The sequence below is a fragment of the Coregonus clupeaformis genome, chromosome 33 (genome assembly GCF_020615455.1).
Source record: "Coregonus clupeaformis isolate EN_2021a chromosome 33, ASM2061545v1, whole genome shotgun sequence".
In the NCBI taxonomy this organism is placed as follows: Eukaryota; Metazoa; Chordata; class Actinopteri; order Salmoniformes; family Salmonidae; genus Coregonus; species Coregonus clupeaformis.
The window spans coordinates 3,677,722-3,697,247 of NC_059224.1; the positions used below are offsets into that span (position 1 = coordinate 3,677,722).

General features: G+C 44.7%; 2 protein-coding genes across 4 annotated transcripts; both read left to right on the forward strand.

The window, feature by feature from the left end:
- The first annotated feature begins 2,449 nt into the window (after positions 1-2,449).
- LOC121548537 (KATNB1-like protein 1) lies at positions 2,450-10,498 on the forward strand. Of its 3 annotated transcripts, none has more exons than XR_005996663.2 (10): positions 2,450-2,628; positions 3,916-4,035; positions 4,326-4,363; positions 4,582-4,873; positions 5,223-5,338; positions 5,457-5,507; positions 5,605-5,694; positions 5,784-5,879; positions 9,165-9,240; positions 9,507-9,589. XR_005996663.2 is itself a non-coding variant. In XM_041860005.2 (10 exons), the coding sequence occupies exons 2-10, from the start codon at positions 3,925-3,927 to the stop codon at positions 9,825-9,827; spliced, it is 921 nt and encodes a 306-aa protein (XP_041715939.1). In that variant the 5' UTR covers positions 2,450-2,628; positions 3,916-3,924; the 3' UTR covers positions 9,828-10,498. The 3 variants fall into 3 exon arrangements, 2 of the variants coding, with proteins under 2 accessions (XP_041715939.1, XP_045066060.1); XM_041860005.2 differs by lacking the exon at positions 9,165-9,240 and adding an exon at positions 9,795-10,498 and having other exon boundaries at positions 9,507-9,600; XM_045210125.1 differs by lacking the exon at positions 9,507-9,589 and having other exon boundaries at positions 9,165-9,382.
- A 516-nt stretch (positions 10,499-11,014) lies between these two features.
- On the forward strand, positions 11,015-18,374 carry emc7b (ER membrane protein complex subunit 7b). Its single transcript, XM_041860006.2, has 5 exons — positions 11,015-11,389; positions 12,074-12,193; positions 15,911-16,049; positions 17,235-17,315; positions 17,575-18,374. Exons 1-5 carry the CDS (start codon positions 11,154-11,156, stop codon positions 17,728-17,730), a joined length of 732 nt encoding a protein of 243 aa, XP_041715940.1. The 5' UTR covers positions 11,015-11,153; the 3' UTR covers positions 17,731-18,374.
- Positions 18,375-19,526: the final 1,152 nt, after the last annotated feature.

The window sequence follows — 19,526 nt, forward strand, 5'->3', positions numbered from 1 at the left end:
TGAAAAGAAGGTTGACGACATCCGATCCTCGTTTGTTAAGTCAAATGACACTGCTGGTCCTGCACACACTGCCCTACCCTATGCTTTGACTTCTTTCTCCCCTCTCTCTCCAGATAAAATCTTGCGACTTGTGACGGCCGGCCGCCCAACAACCTGCCCGCTTGACCCTATCCCCTCCTCTCTTCTCCAGACCATCTCTGGTGACCTTCTCCCTTACCTCACCTCGCTCATCAACTCATCCTTGACTGCTGGCTATGTCCCTTCCATCTTCAAGAGAGCGAGAGTTGCACCCCTTCTCAAAAAACCAACACTCGATCCCTCTGATGTCAACAACTACAGACCAGTATCCCTTCTTTCTTTTCTTTCCAAAACTCTTGAGCGTCCCGTCTTTAGCCAACTCTCTTGCTATCTCTCTCAGAATGACCTTCTTGATCCAAACCAGTCAGGTTTCAAGACTGGTCATTCAACTGAGACTGCTCTTCTCTGTGTCACGGAGGCTCTCCGCACTGCTAAAGCTAACTCTCTCTCCTCTGCTCTTGTCCTTCTAGACCTGTCTGCTGCCTTTGATACTGTGAACCATCAGATCCTCCTCTCCACCCTCTCCGAGCTGGGCATCTCCGGCGCGGCTCACTCTTGGATTGCGTCCTACCTGACCGGTCGCTCCTACCAAGTGGCGTGGCGAGAATCTGTCTCTGCACCATGTGCTCTCACCACTGGTGTCCCCCAGGGCTCAGTTCTAGGCCCTCTCCTATTCTCGCTATACACCAAGTCACTTGGCTCTGTCATATCCTCACATGGCCTCTCCTATCATTGCTACGCAGACGACACACAACTAATCTTTTCCTTTTCCCCTTCTGATAAACAGGTGGCGAATCGCATCTCTGCATGTCTGTCAGACATATCAGTGTGGATGACGGATCACCACCTCAAGCTGAACCTCGGCAAGACGGAGCTGCTCTTCCTCCCGGGGAAGGACTGCCCGTTCCATGATCTCGCCATCACGGTTGACAACTCCGTTGTGTCCTCCTCCCAGAGTGCAAAGAGCCTTGGCGTGACCCTGGACAACACCCTGTCATTCTCCGCTAACATCAAGGCGGTGACCCGATCCTCTAAGTTCATGCTCTACAACATTTGGAGAGTACGACCCTGCCTTACACAGGAAGCGGCACAGGTCCAAATCCAGGCACTTGTCATCTCCCGTCTGGATTACTGCAACTTGCTGCCTGTGCCATTAAACCCCTACAACTCATCCAGAATGCCGCAGCCAGTCTGGTGTTCAACCTTCCCAAGTTCTCTCACGTCACCCCGCTCCTCCGCACACTCCACTGGCTTCCAGTTGAAGCTCGCATCTGCTACAAGACCATGGTGCTTGCCTATGGAGCTGTGAGGGGAACGGCACCTCCGTACCTTCAGGCTCTGATCAGTCCCCACACCCAAACGAGGGCATTGCGTTCATCCACCTCTGGCCTGCTGGCCCCCCTACCTCTGCGGCGCACAGTTCCCGCTCAGCCCAGTCAAAACTGTTCGCTTGTTCCACCCCAATGGTGGAACAAGCTCCCTCACGACGCCAGGACAGCGGAGTCACTCACCACCTTCCGGAGACACTTTAAACCCCACCTCTTTAAGGAATACCTGGGATAGGATAAAGTAATCATTCTAATCCCCCAAAAAAAAAAATATTGTAAAGTGGTTATCCCACTGGCTATAAGGTGAATGCACCAATTTGTAAGTCACTCTGGATAAGAGCGTCTGCTAAATGACGTAAATGTAAATGTAAATGTAAATGTATTATTTTCTTCTATTCTAACTCTCAAAAGTAAGTTGAGACCTAGCAGCCGGGTGCCCTAAGCGACCGCTTATGTCGCGTAATGCCTGAAGCCGTCTCATTAGCACTCATTATATGCTGCTGCTACTCTGTTCTTTATTTTACTCTTATTATTATCTATCCTGATGCCTAGTTACTTTGTGGTCCTCTGTAGCTCAGCTGGTAGAGCACGGCGCTTGTAACGCCAAGGTAGTGGGTTCGATCCCCGGGACCACCCATACACAAAAAAATGTATGCACGCATGACTGTAAGTCGCTTTGGATAAAAGCGTCTGCTAAATGGCATATTATTATTATTACTTTACTCTGCCTTCATGTACAGTACATATCTACCTCAAATACCTCATGTCCCTGCACATTGATCTGGTACTGGTACTCCCTGTACATAGCTCCTTTCTTCTGTATTTTATTCCTCTTGAGTTACTATTTTTCTTTGTATAAATATTTTTTTACTATGCATCGTCGGGAAGTGCTCGTAAACAAGCATTTGATTTGATTTGTGAAGTAACACCTTGTGCAAATGCACCATATATCTAACACTAGATGGCGAACTAGGACAGACAAATATTATAAGTGCTAGTTCTACTTTTTACCTCTAGGTGCCGCTAAAATGTCACTATTTTCATTGCAATATCAATCTCAATATCCTTGCAGAGTAGTACAGACGCTGTATTCAACTTGAAAAGCTAGCTAGCTAAACATTTGTTGCAAGATTATACTCTACAGTTGTCTTCTTACTGCTTCCACGTGGACATACCTATCTACATTTCTGAGGAGACTCAAGACATTTCGTAAAATGTGACGGTTGGTAAAATGTCTGCAATTACCGAATTAGTTGCTAGATCAACTTTGTTCTAGCCATATGTTTCCTGAAAATTAAGCTAGCTAGATGCCTGCCTAGCCACCCGCCCTTTGCTAAGCTAGCTATTTTTAGCTATAGCAAGCTAAATTATCGGTAGTCAAAATCTTAACTAGCTAGCTAGTTAGGCAACTTAACTAGCTAGCTATCTACTTGTAAAAAGTAAACTTTTATTCTGTTGTTAGTTTTGAGCTCTGTAACTCTGTTAGCCTGACCAAGTTAAATGCTTTCCGGGGCAAGCCAGCTAACGTTAGGCCCATCATCATCATCATAGACGCTGTCACAGGTCTCATTAGCACTTTTGTCATTAGCTTTCCAACTGTCCTTAGGTTAGTTAACGAGACATAAGAAAGTTGTAGTTATTGACAGTCCGAAGAGATTAGTATATTGACACTTAACTATCCAAACATTGGACTCGTGGTTAGCTAGTTACACTGATACTTAGTTAGCTAATTTAGCTATCTAGCTAATCTGTGGGTTCATAGCTCATTGTTCTAGAAAGCTAGGTAGCTAAAGTACTAACTAGCTAGCTGACAGCTCACACATTGCTGCGTACTGTGGGCTGGCAAGGTTAACTAGTAATTTACGCTAGTTAACAAATGTGTATTTAACTTTCTAGCTAGTTAGGTAGCTAGCTAAGATCATGTAACACAGTTTGCTGCTTTGTAACCTAGCAAGCTAGTTAGTTTGTTTCTAGTAGAAGCTAGCTAGCTAGCTAGCGAAGTAGATTGTCTGGCCAGCATAGCCAACGCCTCCTTATTGTTGTTAACGCTAGCTAGCTAGCTAGCGCATTTTTGTCAAGCACTTGTTTACAATGCTAGCTAGCTAAACCTATTACAGGCACAACAACAGCCGGATGTAATCCTCAATTTGAATTTAGACCAACTTGTTCCCCTGTAATTAGTTGAAACATAGTGGAGGTATTAGAGCTAGTAGCAGCACTGACTCTCATCATATAAACAAAACTTGTTTTATAAAAAGGTGTGTGACCAGGTCATGAACTCATACAAGTACTAGTAACTGACTTTAATTATCATAGCAACTACTGCTTTGACAGATGGGATGTATGTTTCTCGTGCATAATCTTTAAGGGGATTGTTTCAGAAAGTGAGGTGACAGTCCAGACAACTTTGGGTTAAGGAGGTTGGCTTGACAATATGGCATGACTGGTGTGCACTATGAATGCATGCCTTTTACAGTGTTGACTACATTTTCATTTTTCTCTCCAATAGTGACTTACTATGGCCTCTGGAAGTCATGATGGGCAAGGCAGGGAATTCCACCACGGCAAACCTCATGGATTTCTCCATCACATCAGCATCCACTCTGCAGCTGACAAGAACATGAAGGAGGTGAGTGGATCTCAAGGGGGGGGGAGTGTTTAACTTGGTACCCAATTGCATCCCGATTCTCCGCACTTTTCCCACAGTGTGCACTTGCGCAATCCCTGTCTTTTAAATAAAAGCATTAGATTGATGTAAGCATTGAGGAGAAGGCATTTTCACCAGTGTTCAATCTAATGCACACTTCGGAAAGTGATTCTGTTATGAATATAAACCAAGAAGTGTTTACTAACCTAGTCAAAGATTTGCCTCTTTAAAGAACTGTAGGAGTGTTTTTATCGCCTATCCTTTTGTTTTAGGTGGATTTTTTAAATAAGGAAGAAATAGATAAAGAGAGGTGAGTTTTCCAGGTCTATGTGAATCCAATGCACAAGCAGCCATTCCTAGCACTGCCGTCACATCTGCTCAGTCACTGGGGAAAATTCAACATTGAAACACCTTTCCAACTTTTCCCAAACACTGCCACAGTGTCTGGTCTACTTACTCAACCAGTGCAAGTATCAATACAAAATCCTTACCTCTCTTCACCTGGACTTTTCCTTCTCCAACCATCAGATTTCCAGTGAGTCGTTGTGCACACATCAAAGCCAAACGAGTGTCTGTGTGCAACAAGAGGAAGTTGTCGTCGCGTCACAGCGTGGTGGTGAGCTCAGGAGTGCGCCGCAGAGCGCCCCCCGCAGGCCGGGCTGTCTGTGACATGGCCAACAAGGAGAATGAACTGACCTGTCCAGAGGAAGTGCAGGCCATACACTACAATGACAACTGCGTGTTCCCCGTGAACTCTGCTTCAGAGGCTGGCTCCAAGATGGCAGGGTCGGGAAACAAGTACAGTGATTATTTCACTGAGGTGAGAGACTACCAGCCGGCCCCAATTCACTCCCTACCCCATCCCATAGGTCCCCTGATCCTTTGATGTTTGCAGACCTGTAGGGGGCGATCATTGGGACAGACCACTGCTGCGCTACATACTGTTCATTCCCAACATCAAACCCTTGCCCCTACGCTCTAGGCACTTGTGTAGATCTGAGAGGGTTGGAATTGTCACCATATTACCCATACCTTTCCATTCCTTGCACAGTGGGTAGATGCAAGGGATAGAAAAGTGTCACTTGCATTGTCTTCCTTTGGATCGTTGAAGTGGATTTTATTGACATGTTCTTTATCGGCCCCTCCCTATGGGAATCTTTCCTGACCAGCTATCGAAGGACCATGATGCAATGACACATGTGCTTTTTGGAAGAAATCTCAGGCTAAATGTAGCTCTGACACTATGGCGAAGAAACGCCAGCGAACTAGTGGCATACTTGATCAGGTAGGAACACTGACTTTTGATCAATTTTCATGTTTGAAGGACTTCTTCTTCATATATACAGTTAATGATTAATCAACATGTTCATGTCCAATAAACACTGTCTGTCTTTGTTCCATAGAATTGAAGACACAGGCGTGCTTCTTGACTGCCTACCAGTTATAACGAAAAGGTGCGTATCGCAGTTGAATCAAACATCATCATGTATTGCTGTGATGAGTCAACTTGTGACACGTGTTCATTTTGTCTCTCTTGTTTTGCTCCCGTAGCCTTCAAGACGAAGCTCCGTGCATATCACTGGGCTGTTGTGTAGACCTCCTGCCTCAAGTCAAATCAATCCTCGCCAGTGAATATGAAGAGTAAGATCAGCTGTGGAACTTAAGAACTGCTGCTGTGTCCACCTGCTGAAACCTCAATTCCAATGTTTTTCTGTTTGTTCCTTCTCCAGACACTTGATTGTGGGTTTACACTGGGTTCAGTCTGTCATTAAGAAATGGTGGCCAGAAAACGGCAAGAGCCTGCAGGACAGCTGCTCAGAAGACGGGTATGTTAACAGATATTTATGAATTCGTCACTCTCCTGTCTGCAATGTAATAGCTGCAGGACAGCTGAGGAGATTAGCCTCTTGCTTCGTGTTGTCTTTGTTTGTTGTTGAAAAGTTGCCCAACTGGTTTCCCTGGTAATGCTAACTTCATATCAGTTATTCTCCCTTTAACATTAGAAGCCTAATTGGGTATGCTTATACAGTGCCTATCATAAGCATTCACCCCCTTGCATTTGTTCACTTTTTATTGTTACAAAGTGGGATTAAAATTGATTGATTTGTCATTTTTTGTAAATGATCTTCACAAAATACTCTGTCGAAGATGAATGAAAAATAAAACACTAAAATACCTTGATTAGATACAGTAAGTATTCAAATCAAATGTTATGTCACATGCGCCGAACAGGTGTAGACCTTTCAGTGAAATGCTTACTTACAAGCCCTTAACCAACAATGCAGTTCAAGAAATAGAATTTAAAAAAAATATTTACTAAATAAAAGAAAGTAACACAATTAAAATAACTATAACGAGGTTATATACAGGGGGTACCGGTACCGAGTCAATGTGTGGGGGTACAGGTTAGTCGAGGTAATTTGTACATGTAGGTAGGGGTAAAGTGACTATGCATAGATAATAGACAGCGAGTAGCAGCAGTGTAAAAACAAAGAGGAGGGTGTCAATGTAAATAGTCCGGGTAGCCATTTTATTAATTGTTCAGCAGTCTTATGGCTTGGGGGTAGAAGCTGTTAAGGAGCCTTTTGGACCTAGACTTGGCGCTCCGGTACCCCTTGCCGTGCGGTAGCAGAGAGAACAGTCTATGACTAGGGTGGCTGGAGTCTTTGACAATTTTTTGGGCCTTCCTCTGACACCGCCTAGTATATAGGTCCTGGATGGCAGGAAGCTTGGCCCCAGTGATGTACTGGGCTGTACGCACTACCCTCTGTAGCGCCTTACGGTCGGATGCCGAGCAGTTGCCATACCAGGCGGTGATGCAACCTGTCAGGATGCTCTCGACGGTGCAGCTGTATAACTTTTTGAGGCTCTGGGGATACGTGCCAAATCTTTTCAGTCTCCTGAAGGGGAATAGGCTTTGTCGTGCCCTCTTCACGACTGTCTTGGTGTGTTTGGACCATGATAGTTTGTTGGTGATGTGGAAACCAAGGAACATGAAGCTCTCAACCCGCTCAACTACAGCCCCGTTGATGTGAATGGGGCGTGTTCGGCCCTCCTTTAATTGTATTCCACGATAAGCTCCTTTGTCTTGCTCACGTTGAGGGAGAGGTTGTTGTCCTAGCACCACACTGCCAGGTCTCTGACCTCCTCCCTATATGCTGTCTCATCATTGTTGGTGATCAGGCATACCACCGTTGTGTCATCAGCAAACTTAATGATGGTGTTAGTCGTGCTTGGCCACGCAGTCGTGGGTGAACAGGGAGTACAGGAGGGGACTAAGCATGCACCCCTGAGGGGCCCCCGTGTTGAGAATCAGTGTGGCAGATGTGTTGTTGCCTACCTTTACCACCTGGGGGCGACCCGTCAGGAAGTCCAAGATCCAGTTGCAGAGGGAGATGTTTAGTCCCAGGGTCCTTGGCTTAGTGATGAGTTTTGTGGGCACTATGGTGTTGAACGCTGAGCTGTAGTCAATGAACAGCATTCTCACATAGGTGTTCCTTTTGTCCAGGTGGGAAAGCGGCAGTGTGGATTGCGTCATCTGTGGATCTGTTGGGACGGTATGCGAATTGGAGTGAGTCTAGGGTTTCCGGAATGATGGTGTTGATGTGAGCCATGACCAGCCTTTCAAAGCACTTCATGGCTACCGACGTGAGTGCTACTGGGCGGTAGTCATTTAGGCAGGTCACCACCCCTGAGTCAATACATGTTAGAAACACCTTTGGCAGCGAATACTCTTGGGTACGTCTGTAAGAGCTTTGTACACCTGGATTGTGCAATATTTGCCCATTCTTGTCAAAGTTCTTCAAGCTCTGTCATGGTGTTTGAGATCATGGCTAGACAGCAATTACCAAGTCTTGCTATAGATTTCCAAGCAGATTTTAGTCAAAACTGTAACGTGGCAACTCAGGACAAGTTTCTGAGAGTCAACAGCTTGCGTGGTAGGCGGCTCACAGGACAACGGCTTCAAGCACAGCTTAACACTGTTCGAAGTAAGCAAGTCTCAGTCTCAACTGTGAAGAGAAGACTTGGAGCTGCAGGTTTGACAGGTGGAGTGGCAGTAAGAAAGCCATTGCTAAGATGGATAAATAAGAAAAAGAGGCTTGCCTGGGTCATAAAGCACCGCCAGTGGACTACTGAAGACTGGAGGAAGGTCTTATGGACCGATTTAATCCAAATTTGAAATCTTTGGTTCATCAATCTTTGGTTCATCTCCCGAGTGGCGCAGTGGTCTAAGGCACTGCATTGCAGTGCGAGCTGTGTCACTAGAGATCCTGGTTCGAATCCAGGCTCTGTCGTAGCTGGCCGTGACCGGGAGACCCATGGGGCGGCGCACAATTGGCCCAGCGTCGTCCAGGGTAGGGGAGGGAATGGCCAGCAGGGATGTAGCTCAGTTGGTAGAGCATGGCGTTTGCAACGCCAGGGTTGTAGGTTCGATTCCCACGGGGGGCCAGTATGAGAAAAAAAAGAAAAAAAATGTATGCACTAACTGTAAGTCGCTCTGGATAAGAGCGTCTGCTAAATGACTAAAATGTAAAAATGTAATCGCGCAGGGTTTTTGTACCCCGCCGAGTAGGCGAAAGGATTGTTCCTCAGTGTGTGACACCAAGCGTGATGGTCTGGGGCTCTTTTGCTGGATCCAGAGTCGGCGACTTGCACAGAGTGAGTGGCACCCTGAACCAAAACGGCTACCACAGCATTGTGCAGCGCCATGCAATAACCTCTGGTGAACGCCTAGTTGGTCAGTGGTTCATCCTACAGCAAGATAATGACCCAGAACACACCTCCAGGCTGTCAGAACTACCTTAGAAGAAAATAACAAGATAGTAGGCTTTAAAACATGGAATGGCCAGCACAGTCTCCAGACTTAAACCCCGTTGAGCTGGTTTGGGATGAACTGGGCAGAAGGGTGAAAGCAAAGCAACCTACAAGTGCAACACATTTGTGGGAACTTCTGCAACAGTGTTGGGAAGAACTTTCCGAATGCCACGAGGCTGTTGTGTCTGCAAAAGGTGGCTACTTTGATGAGTAAAAATTACATTTTGTTAAACAAAACGATTCCATGATTGCTTTTTTGTCTCCAATTGTTTATTTGTTCTATGCTTTAATTTCAGAGTACATTAAGACATTAAACTGTGAATTTCAATAAAAAATGGAAAAATGGAGGTGTGTACTAAATCTTTTGACCAGGTATGTATGTGTGTATGGGGAACAGAGGAAGGGGTAGTCATTTTAAAAAATGTCAATCCCTATTACTTCAGAGTCCATGTAACTTATTATGTTACTTGTTAAGCCACATTTTACTCCTGAAGTATTTTATGCTTACCTAAACAAAGGGGGTGAATACTTATGCAACGACTATTTTAGTTTAAAAAAAAAAAAGCTGTATTTTGTGTAGATCAATGACAAATAGGGGGGTGAATACTTATAATACCCACTGTATGTCTGTTTTGCAGGAACCTCCAAGTCATGAAGCAGCAGCTGAAGGAGTTCTGGGAGGAGGGACCCCAGTTAAGTTTAGTTCCAGGAACTACAGGAGAGATGGCAAAGGTAAGGTGTCATTGCTACCCTTAATGCTATTGATCCATGAGGCTAACAGAGAGATATTGTTGAAGCCTTTCTGCCAAGAATAGATCAACATTTCACCTGCAAAGTCAAACTTCTCACCTCCTTTTAACTTTGTTCATTTCAGGCAATGGAGTCTAGCTTGACTTCTCTCTCTTCTCTCACTTCTCTCTCACCAGGCCATTGAGTCTTACTTATCACAACTGCATTGACCAATCAATCAATGTAGCACTGAGGAAGCGACCACTACTGCCGGATAGAGCTGTTTCAACATTACCTGGAGACTAAAGACAAGACCATGTTCCACACACAGACAGGAACCCTGTTCTATTCTATGTGGATTGATGAAATCAGTGATTCAGACTGAGCAACTCCCCACGCTCAATCACAACTAGAGAGACACTTACAATGGAGGAAGGAACTTTTCTTCCCGAAAAAACTGGAATTCCTGCTTCACATTGAAGTGGATCGATGTCTTGCGAAGGGGCAATACTTCAATCGACCTCCATGAGACTGAGACTGGGTCGAAAACGTACCCTATTTCCTCTATAGTGCACTACTTTTGACCGGAATAGGACACACTAAGACTGGCTCTGGGCTGCTCTGTGAAGTGCCAAGCTCTTTCGCACCACCACAGCACTCTTCACCATGGTGTGCAAACCTACACGGATTATGGATGTAACGTAATGAACGCCCCTTCCTGGTTTCAGTTCTTATTTCTTCCCTCATGTCCTGAATTAAGAACTTGAAACTAACTGCTGCAGTCTTAAGTTATGAGAGCTTTTCTTGTTTTCGTTTTTTTTTCCTGTTCATGAGTGACGTTTGACTGTAAAAGTGTAAATACAGTGATTCTTTTAATCTTTAAAATAAATTAGCAAAAATCTGTCAAATGAATTATTTCTCAAAACATAGTGGCCACATAAACGTTATATTCTTCTGTTATGCCCATGGTGATATAAGACAATATTTGACAGCAAATGCTATTTTTCTGAGAACAGCTATTGTTAGGAAAAGAAAGACTCACTGCACTAGTTTTATGAAAACATTTAGCTTCTGTTTGAGCAAAGACCTAAATGGGGAAAGATGTCCATCTGAATCTTGCTATACTGTTAGTGTCACTTCCATGCCCAAAAAGTTTGTACTTGGAAGAAAATGCTCTGAGGCTTCTAATTTAGTTCAGGCAGTAACGTTTGTCATTACAGGATAATGGGACAATGGCTTTGAAATTGAGGAAAAACAAACTAGCTCTTAAATGTCCATTATCATTTGTTTACTTTCGTTCCACCAATGAAATGTTTTTACTATCGACAGATCTCAGTTTACACCCCTGAGTATGTTTACACAGGGAAAGTGCGTATTTCCGTGAGTGTCAATAAAGTTTTTCGAAAATGTAGGTGACGTCAGCATTTCCCAACTGCAGAGGCAACAGACAGCGGATGCAAAACATTCACCTGCTCATCGGCTACATGATTTCAGCGAATCTATTATAGTTATTTACCAATAGAACACGTACCGTTGTTGAAATACTGCAAGCAAACATGTTGCTGCAGGTTAGACTATCAGAAGTATGCCTTTTTCTACAGGCTATGTTTATTTTAGCGTGCTGTTTCAGTGATATGGATTCGGGGCCTATCGCGACGGGTGGATCTGTTCAACCAAACGGAGATCGTTTCAAAATCGAGGGTCGGGCAATCGTTCCTGGGGTGAAAACTCAAGACTGGATTTCGTCAGCCCGAGTCACGGTAGAGGGAGAAGAGTATATAGGCTTCTTGAGGTAATACTGTAGGCTTGGACGACGAAAAACATGGATTGTTGTGCTAACGCTAACCGGGGCCCTGTGCTCACACTAAAGGCTATCCTCGTTTGCTGCTAGCCTAGTTTTTAGTTGACAGCTAGCTAACGTTATCGGTGTTATAATAATAAGCCATTTAGCAAACGCTTTTATCCAAAGCGACTTACAGTCATGCGTGCATACATTTTTGTGTATGGGTGGTCCCGGGGATCGAACCCACTACCCTGGCGTTACAAGCGCCGTGCTCTACCAGCTGAGCTACAGGTGATTGAGATGGAGAGCTAATTGAGACTGCTTAGTGTCCAGCATTATCATGTTAGCTAACGTAACTAGCTGGTTTACTAATTATTAAGAATAGCGGACATTCATAAAGATGGCTGCCTCCATCTTTCAAATGCCTCATTTGCTAAGTTCGCCGTATTAAACAGTGTACTCCATTGAATTCCTCCATCTTGACTTTATGCACCTTGGCCATTGACAGTGGCCCTACACCATTTGTTCTAATCTCCTCCCCCACTTTGATACAGCTCCCACTCTGGCCAAGGGGCCCCAACACCTGTTATGAATCGATTTAGCTACATTATAATGCTAGATCAAACTGAGCATGGCTACAGTATGATGATGGTTATTGATGCCTTTGAAACCCCTGACTTACTCTCTCTGCAGAACTGATGGAAGTTTCGTTGTTAATGATGTTCCCTCTGGATCCTACGTTGTGGAAGTGATCTCACCTGGATACAAATTTGAAGCAGTCCGTGTGGACATCACGTCTAAGGGGAAAATGAGGTACAGTTAGGGCTGTGGCGGTCTTGAAATTTTGTCAGCCGGTAACTGTCATGCAAATAACTGCTGGTCTCTGGTAATTTACCGTTAATTAACATAAACAAGTTTAACATCGCCTACAAGCAACTGATATAGACCTTTTGGAATATCTACATTTTAAAAAGGTCTAATAAATCCATTTAAAATAGCCTACACCATCTCAATAAATCCATTATTTTAGGCAGGTCTAAAGAAACATGATATTAAGAAAATGTAGCCTATTTCAGAAGAACAGAATTGCATATGCTGATTCGTCCTTATGTTAGGCCCTGATCTGGCTATGCCATACAGCAGGGTTCTTCAATTCCGGTCCTGGAGGGCCGAAACACTTCTGTTTTTTATTTCTACCTGGTAGTTAATTGCACTCACCTGGTGTCCCAGGTCTGAATTAGCCCCTGATTAGAAGGAGAGGATGAAAAACAGGTGTTTCGGCCCTCCAGGACCGTAATTGAAGAACCCTGCCATACAGTATGGCTGTGGGCTACGCTAGTTCATTTAGCAGACAAGATTTGCTTATGATATACTGAACAAAAATGTAAACGTAACATGCAACATTTTCAAAGATTTTACTGAGTTACAGTTCATATAAGGAAATCAGTCAATTGAAATAAATGAATTAGGCCCAAAGCTATTGATTTTACATGACTGCGAATACAGATGCATCTGTTGGTCACAGATACTTTTTTTTTTTTAAGGTAGGGGCATGGATCAGAAAACCAGTCAGTAGCTGGTGTGACCACCATTTGCCTTATGCAGCGCGACACATCTCCTTTGCATGAAATTGATCAGGCTGTTGATTGTGGCATGTGTAGACCTTAGAGTGAAATGCTTACTTACAAGCCATTAACCAACAATGCAGTTTTATGAAAAATAAGTTAAAGTATTTACAAAAATAAACTGAAGTAAAAATAATAAAGAAAACAGAAGGAAATAGAAAAATAACGAATAATTAAAGAGCAACAATAAAATAACAGACAAATATGCATTTAGCAGCGCTTATAAGAAAAGCATACATTTTTGGGGGAGAAACTACTTGGGTGCTGAGTCAGGACCACTAACAAGGCTATATACAGGGGGTACCGGTACAGAGTCAATGTGCGGGGGCACCGGTTAGTCAAGGTATTATGTACATGTAGGTAAAGTGACTATGCATAGATGATAAACTGAGAGTAGCAGCAGTGTAAAATTGGGGGGGAGGGTCAATGCAAATAGTCAGTGTAGCCATTTGATTAGCTGTTCAGGAGTCTTATGGCTTGGGGTTAGAAGCTGTTAAGAAGCCTTTTGGACCTAGACTTGGTGCTCCGGTACCGCTTGCCGTGCGGTAGCAGAGAGAACAGTCTATGACTAGGTTGGCTGGAGTCTTTGGCAATTTTTAGGGCCTTCCTCTGACACCACCTGGTATAGAGGTCCTGGATGGCAGGAAGCTTGGTGATGTACTGGGTCGTAAGCACTACCCTCTGTAGTGCCTTGCGGTCAAAGGCCGAGCAGTTGCCTTACCACAGGCGGTGATGCAACCAGTCAAGATTCTCTCGATGGTGCAGCTGTAGACATTTGTGAGGATCTGAGCACCCATGCCAAATCCAAGATTTTTCAAATACATTGAGTAGCTATTGTAATTCTCAATGGATGTAAAAACAGACTTTGAGAAGCTCCGCAGGTCATTAGTAGTGGTGCGTTAAGCCAATCAGAAATACTATCAGATCCCCAAATGGGCACATTTATATGCCTACAATTGCGCAGGCCAGCTAGCCTACGTCTAAAATTATAGACTGATCATGTCTTTGTCAGTGGGAAAACGTACAAAATCAGCAGGGGATCAAATACTTTTTTCCTTCACTGTGTGTATATATATATATATGTGTGTATATACACTGCAAAAAAAAATTAAGGGAACACTTAAACAACACAATGTAACTCCAAGTCAATCACACTTCTGTGAAATCAAACTGTCCACTTAGGAAGCAACACTGATTGACAATACATTTCACATGCTGTTGTGCAAATGGAATAGACAACAGGTGGAAATTATAGGCAATTAGCAAGACACCCCCAATAAAGAAGTGGTTCTGCAGGTGGTGACCACAGACCACTTCTCAGTTCCTATGCTTCCTGGCTGATGTTTTGGTCACTTTTGAATGCTTTTGGTGCTTTCACTCTAGTGGTAGCATGAGACGGAGTCTACAACCCACACAAGTGGCTCAGGTAGTGCAGCTCATCCAGGATGGCACATCAATGCGAGCTGTGGCAAGAAGGTTTGCTGTGTCTGTCAGCGTAGTGTCCAGAGCATGGAGGCGCTACCAGGAGACAGGCCAGTACATCAGGAGACGTGGAGGAGGCCGTAGGAGGGCAACAACCCAGCAGCAAGACCGCTACCTCCTCCAGCAGGACCGCTACCTCCTGCCAGAGCCCTGCAAAATGACCTCCAGCAGGCCACAAATGTGCATGTGTCTGCTCAAACGGTCAGAAACAGGGTGGTATGAGGGCCCGACGTCCACAGGTGGGGGTTGTGCTTACAGCCCAACACCGTGCAGGACGTTTGGCATTTGCCAGAGAACACCAAGAGTCTGGAGACGCCGTGGAGAACGTTCTGCTGCCTGCAACATCCTCCAGCATGACCGGTTTGGCGGTGGGTCAGTCATGGTGTGGGGTGGCATTTCTTTGGGGGGCCGCATAGCCCTCCATGTGCTCGCCAGAGGTAGCTTGACTGCCATTAGATACCGAGATGAGATCCTCAGACCCCTTGTGAGACCATATGCTGGTGCGGTTGGCCCTGGGTTCCTCCTAATGCAAGACAATGCTAGACCTCATGTGGCTGGAGTGTGTCAGCAGTTCCTGCAAGAGGAAGGCATTGATGCTATGGACTGGCCCGCCCGTTCCCCAGACCTGAATCCAATTGAGCACATCTGGGACATCATGTCTCGCTCCATCCACCAACGCCACGTTGCACCACAGACTGTCCAGGAGTTGGCGGATGCTTTAGTCCAGGTCTGGGAGGAGATCCCTCAGGAGACCATCCGCCACCTCATCAGGAGCATGCCCAGGCGTTGTAGGGAGGTCATACAGGCACATGGAGGCCACACACACTACTGAGCCTCATTTTGACTTGTTTTAAGGACATTACATCAAAGTTGGATCAGCCTGTAGTGTGGTTTTCCACTTTAATTTTGAGGGTGACTCCAAATCCAGACCTCCATGGGTTGATAAATTTGATTTCCATTGATAATTTTTGTGATTTTGTTGTCAGCACATTCAACTATGTAAAGAAAAAAGTATTTAATAAGATTATTTCATTCATTCAGATCTAGGATGTGTTGTTTAAGTGTTCCCTTTATTTTTTTGAGCAGTATATATGTATATATATGTTACTGCTTGACCCAAAAAATTATTGGTTGACCAACAGCCTACCGACCAAACAATCGGCCAGTCGACTAATTGGGGTCAGCTCTAGTTGGTAGTTCTGTGCAGGGTGTGAGGGTCGTTGAGGGAGGCAAACAAAACTACGTGTTTTGTCCTCATACTTGGGGCCGATTTCCCATTTGAAAGTGCCTCTTAAGTCTGAGACTAGTCTTATTCTGTGTCCGGGAGAAGGGCCTTTGATGTCTATCCTCTGCCAGGCTTATAGCTAGTGTACATGGCAGGGAAGGAGACGACTCAATGTCTAAGCAGTGGTTGACTACACAGGGCCCGCCTGGTGAACTTCATCAAGACGTCCGAGGTGATCCGCCAGCCTTACCCACTCCAGTTGAGGTCATCTGGGCCACACACCTACTTCATGAAGAGAGAGACCTGGGGGTGGACCGACTTCCTCATGAATCCCATGGTATGATCAGATGCGAATGATGCACAGAACAGCGTTAACTGTGCTCTTTGGAGCTTGTGCTTTAGGAGGGTCATGCTGTGTCGTTAGATGCTGAGTAAAGTGAAGGTCTACCTTTTGTGATTGGTTGAGTCCTACTGTGCTAATAGTTGTAGTATTACTGTCTGGCAATTGCTTTACTGTCGCATGCAAGCACCCAAAGATGCCACACCGCTCCTTCAGCACACATGCCTCCCTAACAGTTGACATTTGAATAGTGCCTTTTTGCATGTCATTATCATGATGTTATGTACTAGTGAGAAATAGACGCACTGAGGCCTAGAACAGAGATCTAGAAAGTATAAGATGGAAACAATAGAAGCTGGTGCCCTCTGCTGTTTAATACATCTCTGTTTCCCCGGGTCATGATGATGGTCCTTCCTCTGCTGTTTAATACATGTCTCTGTTTCCCCGGGTCATGATGATGGTCCTTCCTCTGCTGTTTAATACATGTCTCTGTTTCCCCGGGTCATGATGATGGTCCTTCCTCTGCTGTTTAATACATGTCTCTGTTTCCCCGGGTCATGATGATGGTCCTTCCTCTGCTGTTTTAATACATGTCTCTGTTTCCCCGGGTCATGATGATGGTCCTTCCTCTGCTGTTTAATACATGTCTCTGTTTCCCCGGGTCATGATGATGGTCCTTCCTCTGCTGTTTAATACATGTCTCTGTTTCCCGGGTCATGATGACGGTCCTTCCTCTGCTGTTTAATACATCTCTGTTTCCCCGGGTCATGATGACGGTCCTTCCTCTGCTGTTTAATACATGTCTCTGTTTCCCCGGGTCATGATGACGGTCCTTCCTCTGCTGTTTAATACATCTCTGTTTCCCCGGGTCATGATGATGGTCCTTCCTCTGCTGTTTAATACATGTCTCTGTTTCCCCGGGTCATGATGATGGTCCTTCCTCTGCTGTTTAATACATGTCTCTGTTTCCCCGGGTCATGATGATGGTCCTTCCTCTGCTGTTTAATACATGTCTCTGTTTCCCCGGGTCATGATGATGGTCCTTCCTCTGCTGTTTAATACATGTCTCTGTTTCCCCGGGTCATGATGACGGTCCTTCCTCTGCTGTTTAATACATCTCTGTTTCCCCGGGTCATGATGACGGTCCTTCCTCTGCTGTTTAATACATCTCTGTTTCCCCAGGTCATGATGATGGTCCTTCCTCTGCTGATTATCGTCTTGCTACCTAAGGTTGTCAACACCAACGACCCTGAGATGAGAAAGGTAAATAGTAGCCTCTGATGTCACAAGTAATCAAACGAATGATCTGTGGAATTTCAGCTGATGGACGTGTCACATACGTTCTTTGTTACATTGCCTAGGCTCTCTCCCCCTTACAATAGTGTATTGCTTACGTCTCCATATATCGCCAAGCAGTTGTCCGTAAGGGGGAACTTACCTCATCCACCACCAATGTGAAGCACACGTCTTACCTGTGTGATACTAATCATGTCTATTCATTGGTTCCTCTCTCCCTTCCCAGGAAATGGAGCAGTCAATGAACATGCTGAACCCCAACCCTGAGCTACCTGACGTGTCTGAGTTCATGACCAAGCTGTTCTCCGGCTCCAAGGGCTCCAGCAGCAAGGCTGTAGCTGGCAGCAAGGCTAGTGGCCGCCCGGCAGTGAAGAGGAGGTAGTACCAGAATGTTACATGCTCCCTGGGTCACCACCCTGGGTCACCACCCCGGGCCTGAGGAACCACTCTTAACTGGTTATGCCATGGAAATGATAATAATACGATTTTTTTTTTAATAGCTTTTTCATTCGTCTGTACAATTGTTTTTTGAGCAGGTTTTTTTTCCTTGTTTGAAATACAAGTCTGGTTATCTGTACGTGAAATGACTGAGGATATCAGAAGGCTTGAGATGGATGTTTATTTGTATTTGTATTTTTTTGCACTGCTAACTTCAACTCGATATGAAAGAAAGAAAGATTTTACTCTTTGATGTTTTGCATTGTACCTATGAGTGACTTTGTTATGCCTGCTTGGTCCCTTCATGTACTCCTCATCGTTTAACCCTCGTCTCATTGGATAGATGGGATACTAACTGTGTCTAACAACCCTCTGGTGTGTACTACTGTTCTGCGGCATCAGTCGTATGTCAATTCTAATTCTTCAACTACTTGAATGAGAGCTTATATCAATTTTCAGAGATGCTCTTCTTTTTCTGAGTTAGGGCCAAAGGTAATATGACTGTGAATGGACTTTAAAATGTATTGCATTTGAATTATTAAACAGACTTATTTAAATACCAAGGTAAAATAAAATATAGATGGTGAAGCTGTCTCCTTCTCAGTTGTCCTGTGGATAGTGTGTTCCTTGCAGAGGAAACACCATAAAGAACGTTGGCAGTGCTCAGCGGGTTTGCTGTCCTATCGCCTCTGACCATAGAACATCCACCCTCCATTTTCTTTTCATTTCCTGTCGACTACGTGTTGAATCACCACCGTTCACCTACACGCAGCAGTTTATCTACTGCGCACGGCCGACATTCGCTATCGTGTGTTCCCTCTCTTTGACTCAGTCATGTTCTAAAACTCTCATTGGAATGTCTGAAGGTTATTATGGGGATGTGGAACGTCACTGATTTTAATAAGCATTGATGAAAAATTAATCAGTCCGGTCAGTGCTTAACCAACAAAGTAATAATAAATAATAATATGCCATTTAGAAGACGCTTTTATCCAAAGCGACTTACAGTCATGCGTGCATACATTTTTGTGTATGGGTGGTCCCGGGGATCGAACCCACTACCTTGGCGTTACAAGCGCCGTGCTCTACCAGCTGAGCTACAGAGGGCCACAGTGGTTTAACTAGGCACAATGTAAGTTATGTCCCAATGGGCTAGAGGAAGTTTGAATCATATTACTTACCCCAGATCACCTATTAATGGCTAGATTTCTGAGTTAAATGTGTAGTTATCATACCTTGGTGTGTGTTGTATTTTCCATCCCTGGGGGTATCACCTGCACAGTTTGTATAGTATGAATGAGTGGAGTTGAGTAATTCACTAGCTGCATCTCCCAGAACTGCTTGGACGGCTGTTTTTTAAATGAATAGCAAGCAGAAGCAAGGTGTTGAAATATATATTTAAATGTTTTCTCTGTGATAAATGGCCTCAATGAAAACCCCTTGTCGATTATGAATGACACTCAGGCTTGCTGTAAGGACACCTGTTATGATGAATGACTATTGATAGACCAATCTAACGTGGGAGAGAACCTGTGTGTCCAAAAGGGCACCCTATTCCCTATGTAGTGCACTGCTTTAGCGAAGGGGCAGCCACCTGCTCTGTTCTCCAACACATCAACGTTGGTAACATCTGAAATGACCCCCTATTCCCTGATCGGCTCACCTCACCATGAGTCACTCAGTCAGATAGGCTCACCTCACCATGAGTCACTCAGTCAGATAGGCTCACCTCACCATGAG